At 46.8% G+C, this 12,567-nt stretch overlaps 1 protein-coding gene across 9 annotated transcripts in view; it reads left to right on the forward strand.

The window, feature by feature from the left end:
* Positions 1–12,567, forward strand: part of SKAP1 (src kinase associated phosphoprotein 1) — a 333,813-nt gene that overhangs the window by 231,090 nt on the left and 90,156 nt on the right. For all 9 annotated transcript variants that reach the window (XM_053362275.1, XM_053362276.1, XM_053362277.1 and 6 more), the window contains one exon: positions 3,013–3,204. In XM_053362275.1, the coding sequence (XP_053218250.1) occupies positions 3,013–3,204 (192 nt within the window). The remainder of the gene's footprint in view (positions 1–3,012; positions 3,205–12,567) is intronic.

Raw genomic sequence — 12,567 nt, forward strand, 5'->3', positions numbered from 1 at the left:
TACTTATTTAATTGCTAATATTCACATTTGTGTCCTCCTTTCCTGGCAAAAAGCAGTTTCCATCAAGGTTATCCCATTTTATCCTTGCAGCAAATATGTCAGCTGGATTAGGAAGAGACATGGTGATTGGCCCAAATCTACCTGATGACTTCTGTGGTCAGGTGACAATTTGACCTCTTCTAGGTTGAAGTCCAATGCTTTATAAATCCTGGGGAGTTCAGAGGCATGCACACACACTGACACACTGAAAGAACATTTGACACAAGCTACATGGGCTTGCCCCATCCCTACTGCTGATGCATAGGGTGGCCATACTGCCACCTGCTGTCCATATTTTAGGCCAGCACATAAGGGGCTCTCCATGTATAACGATGTATGTAAATAAAGCTCTTCCACAAAAGTGGGGAAACTGGCCCAGTCAGAGTTGCCCCCTTTGTGTGGAGAATCTCTACATGCACTTCTTTGTATGCTTATAGAGCCCCTTTAGACAACTAAGTGTATGGATAAAACAGGTGTGTGTGTACTGCATGCATCACCAGGAAGCAGGGCTAGCCCCTGGGGCCTCACAACCCCTTCACACATTCTTTTCTTCTACTTCCTCCATTAAACCACACTTGAAATTTACTTACCTCCCTTACGGGATCCTAGGTCATGTACGATGCACAACCCAGATATGATAGTTCCTGTCTAGAGGTCCTACAATCTAGATAAAAATGGGGGAGGGCCAGGTGACTTGGTGAAGAGGTGCAAACAACATGGGGCTAGGGCCATTTCAAGTTTTGCTGAGGAAGTGTGTAGGGTGTAACACGGGACTTGAGGAAAGTTTGACAAAGAAGGGGAATATTCTCCCAGTCCTTTCCCCAGAAGCTATGAGAAAAGGACTGGGAGAAGAAGCAATCTTGTTCTAAAGGTACCTACTGAAAATCACTGGTTGGTTACCCCTTTACACCCTTTAACCACAATGCCATTCTCACAATGGCAATGTAGAACAAGGGAACATTTTCCACCTCTATCCTTGTTTGTGAGCGAAATGTGAGTCCTAATCCACATCAGTGTTTATATGGATATAAAACTAGGGGCTGCTAGTTCTTTCATGTTAATTAACTCAAAATCCATGTGTGTGATCTCATAGATGTTACATAAAACCAAGTGAAAGTGTCCTGAGACTCAAATCCAAAGGATGCCTTCTTCTCCCCATCCCCTTTTGATGTTGTTGTCTATAAGGTGCTAGTGCTATTTGCTATTCCATATTTATTTATTTATTGTTGCTTGTTTTGTGTGCCAGAATAATCCCCTAATAATGAACTGTGTGTGCATGTGTGTATGTGTGATGGGTTAATTAAAAATTAAACTCACACTTGCTTTGCTGAAGCCACTTTCTGAGTTGCAAAGGATGTGTGCTCTCAAAGCACCCTCTTCTGGTCAGTGTGTGAAAGCAGTATTGATATTGGCATTTTTTTAAAAGATGCTATGACTAACATTTTGTCAGCTTACGTAAACGGGTGAAGCTAGGAGTCACCAGAAAGCTGTCGCCTCTCAACTCCAAGGATAAATAATCTGCAAATCATATCTGCCCACACATTCCAATTAGCCAAAACAATTCATACCACAATAGGGGAGTGGGAAAGAGCAAACCACAGCAAGCAACCTGCTAAGCAGAGATCTCTGGAAAAGAATGGCCCAAGAAGTATTGTCGTTTGAGGAGAGAAGCTCCAATACCACAGACTAGCTTGGTATAGTTGGAGAGGAGGGCACAAGGTTCCCCCCCCCAAAAAAAATCTTTCTCCAATTGGCTTGTCCTCTGATTAGTTGGAAGTAATGGTAAAGATGTTTGTTTTATTTTGTTCTAGGGTTCACTAGGCAATGGATGGGGGAATTCTGGCTCTCCAGATATTGCTGGATTCCAGCTCTCATCAGCCCCAACCAAAATAGTCAGTTGTCACAGATAATGGGAGCTGGAGTCCAACAACATCTGGAAAGCCAGAAGTTCCTCATCCCTGAACTAAGCAAATTGATCCCGTTCTGGAGCATATAAAGCAGTAATCACAAAAGAAAACTAATGCCTATGGTCATATCTACAATACTTCTCATTCACCTCTGATAAACCTCAGCCAGCTAGCACCACACCTCTGCTGATTAGTCTTAGGACTTTCAGGCTATATAGGGTGTGCTACTTTTTACAGCTTTAAACCTACCACCACTCATTCTAGAAAAGCAGTGATGATACTCCCAGTTTCAATGGATAGGTTCACGCAACTGCTCTAATAGGGTAAAGAGGTTCCCACCCTGTCAACACTCCCTGGTGTGTGCGCAAACAGAAACTAACTAGATACTAATAAAGCCATGTTGATGTGAAAGAGCTGGGAAACACACATACTTCATTCCCCATGGCTTCGCAACTCTTTTTCCTTGACAACTTGCTGCATTGTTTTGCATTCTTCAGAAGTATTGCAAATCTTGTTTCCTCTGGGCTGCCACAAGTGGTGGTGGTGGTGGTTGTTGTTATGGCACAGATTAAGCTAGTGGAGAAATTGGGGCTTTAATGTTCAGGGGGTTTTGTTCTGGTTTTGTTTTTAAATTTGCCTGTTTCAATACTCTTTAAATGCTTTGTCAGCCTCCCTGAGTTTCTGACACTAGGAAATTGTGGGGTGGGGAGGGATACAATCAAACCATGCTTCACTGAGACAAGAGCTGTACTTGCCAGGTCCAGATCTACAGCTTCATGGAAGAGGATAACTCAGGCATATTCAGAGCATTCTTGTTATGGCACCTGTTAGCTCAAATGAAGGGCAGAAGTTGGTTCTTCCGTCACTCAGGACATGTGACGAATTTAATAATCAGTCTTAACAAACCTCCATCGACATTCGCTCAGACCACATCTTGCCAGCTGAAAATAATACTGTTTACCCTAAGGAACATCAGCATCTAATTGTGCTGTCCATTTCCCTTTTTTTCTTTATTTTCCTCTTCCTTTGTGTGTCATGTATTTTCCTTCTTATCTTCTTCTCCCAGATATTAAGTCCTCAGTTATCCCCTGTGAGGAAGTCGAGGACGACGATGACGACAATATCAAAGAAGAGGCCTATGATGACATAGACAGTTTTGATTCCCCCAATGTGACACATCATCAGGATACCTCTTTGGACCTGGAGAAGGATGAGGATGATGGACAGAGCGATGACTGCATTTATGAAGTTCTTCCAGGTTAGCAGGCTTTCATTCATATAAAGCTGCTTTGTATGGCAACTCAAACCATTGGTCCATCTATCTGAGGATGTGTGTACACCACAGTTTTAATGTGTATGTGGGCCGCACATGAGCGCCTTCAGTTGAACTCTTTCTCAGTGTTCCCCATCCACAGTGGTGGGCGGTGCTTGATGTGATCTATTCCCACTATGTATTGTTGTCCCCCACCACTTGCCAATTAGTACTTCCTCACACACCCGAGTTCCAGAAACCTAAAGGCCATTGTAGACATATGGGCAGGTATTTGTTTACCTATGCGTGCAACCATAAAAATAAAAAAATAGACTCAAATTTTCTGATATACCAGACTTGCACAAAACAATGGGTTTTGCTTTTTTTTAAAAGCATGTGTTACACACAGCCTCATTGGCAGCCCACTTAGTAGCACCAGGGCTAGTGAAAGTAAAGAATAGATGGGTGATAGATGGCACCCAGGACATCATCATTGCACGCTTTAAAAACAATGGCAACAACCCACACATTGCCCTTCAGTACGTTCACAGTTGGGTAACAGGCAATTTTACGTTGTGTTTTTTTCCTTACTGCATTATCCACAGATCAGAAAAGTTTGAATTAAATTGGGGTGGGGTGGGGCGGGGCTGTGGAGTGTCAGCTGCCACTTGGATGAGGACAGCGTTGTGTGAACAACACCAGAAAACATGTACCCCTGATATGCATTGGTTAGAGAAGGGGCCTAAAGAGCTGGGCTGAGGGCCTAGGGAAGGAAGGATTCATACACATACCCTGTATTGCCCGTTCTTACAGATTTCCAGAAAACAGGATTGGACCTGTGCTTTCTAGACACAGGACAAGGGGAAGTGTGGATGACCCAATAGTGCTCATGCTATCTGTAACAATCCCTGCCCTTGTATTTCAGAGTACTGTACAAGAGTGCCCATTTGTAGAGAGTTCTTTTGTCTAGAACATAACTTCTGCCTAGAATACATTACTATGCAGATGAAATCCCATGTTAGTTTGCAAGTGAAAGCAGGTAGAACAGGTAGAATCAGGGGTGCCAACTTGCACCCCACATTGAGGGGGCCCATCATCATGTGATATATTCCACCAGCATGAGCGCTTGCCCGGCAGTGGCAGGGGATGTGAATCATTCTCCGCGCATCCTGCCAAGCATGCAAGTGCTTGCCTGGCGATGGCGGGTATGGCAGCCCCCTCAATAATGGGAGGGCTTGGCCCCCTCCTCACAAATATTGAGGGGGCTGAAGCCCCTTCCGCCACTACCGTTGGCATCCCTGGTTAGAATAGAAAACTCAACAATTTGCCTCAATTAACCAGAAAATATTAGTTCACCTGGGAAGAAAGAATAGCAAAATCTGCAAATTTCACATGTTCTGCACTCATCACACAGTCCTTTTCTAAGTGCTGTGAAAACTGCAACTCCTGCTCTCACAGGCCACCCACAGGGTCAGCCACCATGAGCACAATGGTAACAAGTACCTGGTTTGGATTCTATCTGCTCAGCTCTACAGTTTCCTGAGATACATGTTCTGCTCTCTCTACCTTTTGCAGTCCTTCCTACTTTTGTGTCATCTGCAGCACACAAGTAGCGGGCAGGAAATGAATCAGAGCTGTAGTTGAAGAACCGGCATGGACTCTGCTCATTTTGTTTTTGTCATTTCATAAGGGGAAGGCAGGTTCCTTACCGTGCAGATTCAGTTACTTTTGAGGCCTGGCTGTGGAGATTAGATTTAAGAGCAGGAGTGTGGGATGGTAGAATTGAACTGTTGTGTTTGTTTGAAATCTGAGATTAATGGGATGGTGAATTTTGTGTCACAATACCAAATGCTATGCTTGCACAGAAAACCTGTGGACTCAAAAAATAAACAGCTTTGGATGTCAAACATCCCTTTGAGTTCAATCTGGGACATACCATTACAAAAAGGGCAATACTTATCTTTTATTTTATTTACAAGCGGGATTCATTGGAAATATTAGACATCTACAAAAGGCAGCAAAACTACTAATCCTGCATCACATTAGCAAACAAAGCAACATCCTAAACACCTGAAACTCCCCAGCTGATTCCAGTCCAGCTAGAGACCTGCGGGTATAGGGAATATACAAATTTAATAAATAATAATAATAAACAGAGAGCACTTTGTTTCTCTCTAGGTTGGAACCTTACAAATTGTTTATTTACCCCTCCTACTAGCTCTGGGTGGGCATTGTATTCTAAAGGCAGGGGAGAGAGATTACCAGGCTATTAAGAAGATAATAATAATAATAATAATAATAATAATAATATATTATTATTTGTACCCCGCCCATCTGGCTGGGTTTCCCCAGCCACTCTGGGCGGCTTCCATAGAAACCAAAAATACAGTAAAATATCACAGATTAAAAACTTCCCTGAACAGGGCTGCCTTAAGATGTCTTCTGAATGTCAGGTAGTTATTTATCGCTTTGACATCTGATGGGAGGGCGTTCCACAGGGCGGGCGCCACTACCGAAAAGGCCCTCTGCCTGGTTCCCTGTAGCTTTGCTTCTTGCAATGAGGGAACCGCCAGAAGGCCCTCGGCGCTGGACCTCAGCATCCGGGCAGAATGATGGGGGTGGAGACGCTCCTTCAGGTATACTGGGCCGAGGCCGTTTAGGGCTTTAAACGTCAACACCAGCACTTTGAATTGTGCTCGGAAACGTACTGGGAGCCAATGTAGGTCTTTCAAGACCGGTGTTATGTGGTCTCGGCAGCCGCCCCCAGTCACCAGTCTAGCTGCCGCATTCTGGATTAGTTGTAGTTTCCGAGTCACCTTCAAAGGTAGCCCCACGTAGAGCGCATTGCAGTAGTCCAAGCGGGAGATAACTAGAGCGTGCACCACTCTGGCGAGACAGTCCGCGGGCAGGTAGAGTCTCAGCCTGCGTACCAGGTGGAGTTGGTAGACAGCTGCCCTGGATACAGAATTGACCTGCGCCTCCATGGACAGCTGTGAGTCCAAAATGACTCCCAGGCTGCGCACCTGGTCCTTCAGGGGCACAGTTACCCCATTCAGGACCAGGGAGTCCTCCACACCAGCCCGCCCCCTGTCCCCCAAAAACAGTACTTCTGTCTTGTCAGGATTCAACTTCAATCCATTAGCCGCCATCTATCCTCCAACCGCCTCCAGGCACTCACACAGGACCTTCACCGCCTTCACTGGTTCTGATTTGAAAGAGAGGTAGAGCTGGGTATCATCTGCATATTGATGGACACCCAGTCCAAACCCCCTGATGATCTCTCCCAGCGGCTTCATATAGATGTTAAAAAGCATGGGGGAGAGGACGGAACCCTGAGGCACCCCACAAGTGAGGGCCCAGGGGTCTGAACACTCATCCCCCACCACCACTTTCTGAACACGGCCCAGGAGGAAGGAGCGAAACCACTGTATAACAGTGCCCCCAGCTCCCAGCCCCAGTCCAAAAGGATGTTATGGTTGATTGTATCAAAGGCCGCTGAGAGATCCAGCAGAACCAGGAAACAACTCTCACCTTTGTCCCTAGCTCGCCGGAGATCATCAACCAGCGCGACCAAGGCAGTTTCAGTCCCATGGTGAGGCCTGAATCCCGATTGGAAGGGATCCAAATGGTCCGCATCCTCCAGGCGTGCCTGGAGTTGTTCAGCAACCACGCGCTCAATCACCTTGCCCAAGAATGGAAGATTTGAGACTGGGCGATAGTCGGCCATACTGGCCAGGTCTAAAGATGGTTTTTTAAGAAGCGGTTTAATGACCGCCTCTTTCAGCGGATCTGGGAATGTTCCCTCACAGAGGGAAGCATTCACCACCCCGCAGAGCCCATCGCCCAGCCCTTCCCGGCTTGCTTTTATTAGCCAGGATGGGCAAGGATCAAGGAGACAGGTGGTTGGTTTCACGCGTCCAAGCAGCCTGTCCACATCCTCAGGGGTAACGGATTGAAATTGATTCCATGCAACTTGACCAGACAGAGCTCTAGCACTCTCCCGCCCCAGCTATGCTCCCATGGTGGTGTCTAGCTCCTTCCGAATATGAGTGATTTTATCTGCAAAAAACTTTGCAAAATCGTTGCAGGAGATCTTGGGGTCCTTACAAGGCCCCGGTGGTAAAGGTGGTTCTGTTAAATTGCGAACCACCTGAAAGAGTCTCCTGCTACTATTTTCTGCAGATGCAATAGAGGCAGTGAAGAAAGTCTTCTTCGCCGTCGCTATCGCCACTTGGTAGGCTCGACGTCGAGCTCTAACCTGTGTCCGGTCAGATTCGGAGTGAGTTTTCTGCCACCGACGCTCTAGCCGTCTCAGCGATTGTTTCATCGCCCTCAGCTCCGAAGAAAACCACGGGGCTGTCCGGGCTCCATGCAATCGGAGAGGGCGCTTCGGAGCCAGACAGTCAATAGCCCTGGTTAACTCCGCATTCCAGCGGGCCACCAGGGAATCAGCTGAAAGGCCATCAACATGGGATAAAGCATCCCCTACCACTCTCTGGAAACCATTTGGATCCATTAAGTGGCGGGGGCGGACCATCCGAATTGGTCCCACCTCCCTGCAGAGGGGAAGGGTCGCGGAGAAGTCCAGTTGCACCAGGAAGTGATCTGACCATGGCACTTCTTTTGTTTCACTTTTACTTAGTGTCAGATCACCCACGTCACTAGAGGTGAACACCAGGTCTAAGGCATGTCCATGACTATGAGTTGGGCCAAACTTATTCCGGGACAGCCCCATGGAGGCCATGCTTTCCACGAAGTCCCGAGCAGCCCCTTGTAAGGTCATGTCGGCATGGATGTTAAAATCCCCTAGGACAACCAAACTAGGTGTCTCCAGGAGAAAATCCGCCACGACCTGAAGCAGCTTGGACAGGGAATCCTTGGTGCAGCGGGGAGGTCGGTACACCAAAAGGAATCCTGTACTGCCCCTATTGCCCAACTTCCAGAACATGCACTCAGAGAACTGGATCTTCCCAGTAGGACGCCTGGTGCAAGCTAGTGACTTCCTAAAAATCACTGCAACCCCCCCTCCCCGCCCACATGACCTGGGTTGCTGTGCGTAAGGGAAACCTGGTGGGCAAGCAGCGGCAAGGACAGGCCCATCTGCTTCCTCCAACCAGGTCTCTGTCACACATGCCAGGTCAAATCCTCCATCCACAATCAAGTCGTGGATGGCAGTGGTTTTATTCATCATTGACCTGGCATTGCACAGCAACACTTTCAGGTTATGTGGGTTTCCCCTGTTGATTCCAGTATCCATCTGGTCAAGGCCAGACCCGGAGGCAGGGATAGTCTTCAAACAACGACTAAACCTGCCTCCTCGGTAATGACATGGTCTGGTTTTAGCGTAACTCCGCCTCCTGCCCATGATCACCGAGATCGGATGTCCCAGTGCTTCCCCCCCTGTGGAACTTGTCCCAGCCATCGTATTGGCTGGGGCCCCACTCCCAGGCAGCCCTGATTCCGCCCCTTAAAAACAAAACACAAACTATACAGAACCAATAAAACAACAACAAAAACAAAAAGGAACAGAACAATTATACTAAAATTAATCCCCAACCAACTATCCATCCCACCCACCCCCAACAAAGGAAAAAAGGGGGGGAAAGGAATAAAAATTTAAAGTGCCACCGACTGCTTGAGGACATTTTAAGGCACATTAACCACCTGGAACAGGGAAGCAATGGCAGAACACTTCCCACACTTCCCCAAAAGTTTGTTCCAAATAAGGGCCTGGCCCCCCTGGGCCAGTTGGAAAAGGCCCTGGAAGGGAGCAGGCCCTGTAGTCCTCACCCAGCCGATGGTCCAAGGCTTCCCCGCAGCAGGAGTCCCTTTATAGCTGGGAGAGAGGGCCTGGGCCACGCCCCCTGGGCCAGCTGGAAAAGGCCCTGGAAGGGAGCAGGCCCTGCAGTCCTCCCCACAGCCGATGGTCCGAGGCCTCACTGCAGCAGGAGTCCCTTTATAGCTGGGAGAGAGGTCCTGGGCCACGCCCCCTGGGCCAGTTGGAAAAGGCCCTGGAAGGGAGCAGGCCCTGCAGTCCTCACCCAGCCGATGGTCCAAGGCTTCCCCAAAAACATCCCTGGTCATTAAAAAACATTAGCCATCTTTTGTCAAGCCCCTGATTACCCATTAGCCTGCCAGGTGAAACCATAGTGATAGGGCCCATTCATGCTAATCAAGACAGCAAAACTCATAACACCATTTTGATGTGAATAGTATACCCATTCACCCTTCTGTTCAGGTGTGGATGGCCAATCTGGGAAAACAGCCTAGCTTTTCACATTGCCTTTCCATTGTGCGTAATGTACACAGAGCAGAGCAGCAGATCTGCTCTACCAATCTGGCTTTTGCTACCTTCATGCAAAATCAGCATATGAGTTTCTGCAGATGGACACTGAGAACAGTGGATCTACTATAATTGCTTGTGTACAGCAGGATCCCATTGGAACTTGCATATTTTCAACAGCCCTTTACATTTGAAACTTTCCTACAGCACACAGAAGCTGACTGCTGGATCAGAGTGAAATTTTGATGCTTTTTTCCGTTGCAGCCTTGTTTTTCTGTCAGACACGACTAAACAACAACGAAAGAGAGAGAGTGAACAGTGTTCAAACAGTTGAAATAGCCACATTTTTTTCTATACAAATACACTAGAATGCACAATCCTTGTGTGCCCACAACTGTATTACAGAAAGGTACCCACAGAGCAAACTGCTGCGAATGACTTAAATAAGAGGCCAAAATTAAAAACAAAAGGGCCTGACATGAAGGGAAATTTCTTCTTGACCTTAAATATGTTGATCACTCAGACCCTGAGTGTGAGCAAAACCCATCCAACAAGATCCCTGACAAAGACTGAGGCGGGGCGTGGGGGGATCAACTCCACCCAGCATCCTGTTCCTAGTTCTAGACCACTCCTGGAATAGGAGGAAGTCCCCAAGGTTATGCAGGAGAAAAAGATTAATGTTTCTCTGCTGGCAAGAGTGTCTCTGGATGGTGCAGCGTCTCTTTTCCTTGCTACTGGGGTCATTACAGTCAGCCTCCATACACAGTGACCTTCTGGTTGGAAAGCTTGAGTTGCAGATAAGTTTGAGTCCTGGCATTTCCTCTGCATGCAAACTGATCCCTCCCCAGATTGCAGAGGAAATCCTGTCAAGAGAATTGATAATGAGTGGCAAGCTTTCACATTGACATGGATGGAATGGGCTACAAATCCAACCCAAAGATAGTTGTGCACAGCAAAGCATTATGTTCTGAAGGGTGGGGGTTGTATAGTGGCATTTGCACTCTGAGAATTGGATGAGAAGGCAACTTAATCATCTGATCTTTTATCCTGTTCCCACTAGGGCTGAGCGATAACTGGTTTTCAATATCGCGATATATCACCAGCTAAACGTTGTGATATATTGATATATCACAATAATCTGAAATAAGGAAAGAACTACACAGGTGAATAGGACAATGTCCTGGCAACTGCTACTACTACTTGCAGGCTGCCACTGCTACTGCCACCAGCTCCCGTCACCACCATGAGGCCTCACAAGTTGCCACTGCTTGTGCCACCACTGCCAGGCCTTGCAGGCTGCTGCTGCTACTGCTGTCCCCTCCCACTGCCTTCACAAGGACTTGCAGGCCACCATGATTGTGCCGCCACTGCCAGGCCTTGCAGGTTGTCACCGCTATTACTGACATGTACCATGGTTATGGCAAGCTGTTTCTGCCACTGCTGCTTCTGCCTCCTAGCAGGCCTGCTGGTGGTCTGGCAGTCCCAGATGATTTGTATTCACTATGACTCATTGCTGTAGTTTGGATTGTCCTAAATACCACCATTTGGTAGCCAAGCCCAAAACCAAAAGTCCTATTGGGATGCATTTTGGCTTCCCTTGTGATGAAACTGAGTGTGAGATGATTGATAATATTGTCATTTATCTGTTTTACACCCCTAGCAGTTGCAAGGACATTGTCCTGTTCACCTCTGTATAGGTCCAGCCTTACTTCAGACATTGTGGTAGATTGCAATGTTTAGCTGGTGATATTGTGAGGTTTAGCTGCTGATAACATTGCTGTGTTTAGCTGGTGATTTATCGCGATGTTGAAAACCAGATATTGCTTAGCCCTTACACACATTGTGATTTGTGATATATTGCCAGCTGAAATATTATGAAACGTTATCACGATGTGAACTTTAAACCAGTTTTGGACGATATATTGATATATTGCCCAGCCCTAGTTCCCACCTATCTAAACGCAGTCCCATCACTGTAGTTCACTGGCAAGGCCATGACTTATCAGAGGACAAGATTCATGGGCAAGACTGCTGAATCAGCTACATCACTAGAGCTTGAACAAAGGAGTAGGCAATAAAATAGATACACCAGCAATATTGTGGCTGATACCGTGGCACATATACCTGGTCCTTGTGGCCCCAACCCTCCTGGAGTCTTAGTTGGTGTGGGAAGTACTTCCATGCAAATATCTTCATGAGGAAGCAGGACTAGGATGAGGCAGTTCCATGGGAGCATGAGGCCTATGGGATAAGCAGGCAGCATCAGGTCCATGGCAAAAACAGGATGTTGAACAGCTCCAGGTGGGGGAGCCCTACTAGTTGGCATGGATTGTGTTCACATTGTCGCCTTAGAGAACATTGAACTTGTGCTTTTTTGATGTGTTTCACAGTTCTGGTTGCTGCTGTGTACACACCAGGGAATATTAAAAGGGCAGAAATATTTTAATTTATGCAAAGGTGTTCATACCTTGACTAGAAAAAAATTAGGAACAGCTTAAGGTATTCAGTCAGTTTGAAGCTGGTTTTAGAATCAACATATCAACCAGTAGTATCTTAGAACAAAGAAAATTATGTTATGCATTTTGGATGATGTTGTGTGAACACAGATTAAAAACCAAACACTGGAAACACAAGGAGTGCACAGTAAATAGGAGTGTGAACACAGCCATAGTCGCCTCCTGAGACACCTATAGAAATTGTTTTCTGTGCAGGGAGCTAGAACCAACTGAAACCTTATGTAGGTTGACAAGGCCCGAAGTATGGAATGCTCCACCTCGCTGGAGGGACTGGCCAGCTGGTTAAAGTGCCCTCACCTTATTTTGTAGTCTTTACCTTTTGTGAGAAAGAGGAGACAGAGATACTGCAGGGGTCTCATGAGTCAAAGAATGGTAACAGAGCTGTGTCTTCCAACTGGGAGGGCCCCAAATTACATTTGGATGGTTCTCCCTTGAGCACACAGTCTGAATGTCATTCTCATCAGAGTCCTTCATTGAGTAATGCAAGGTCTGTGGGTCATAATACCCTGTTCTGCAGTGAGAGCTCTTTGCATTATGGTGGCAGCTTCTAGCTGGATCCTTTGGGGTCCC

Source organism: Podarcis raffonei, chromosome 13, assembly GCF_027172205.1.
Source record: "Podarcis raffonei isolate rPodRaf1 chromosome 13, rPodRaf1.pri, whole genome shotgun sequence".
Classification (NCBI taxonomy): Eukaryota; Metazoa; Chordata; class Lepidosauria; order Squamata; family Lacertidae; genus Podarcis; species Podarcis raffonei.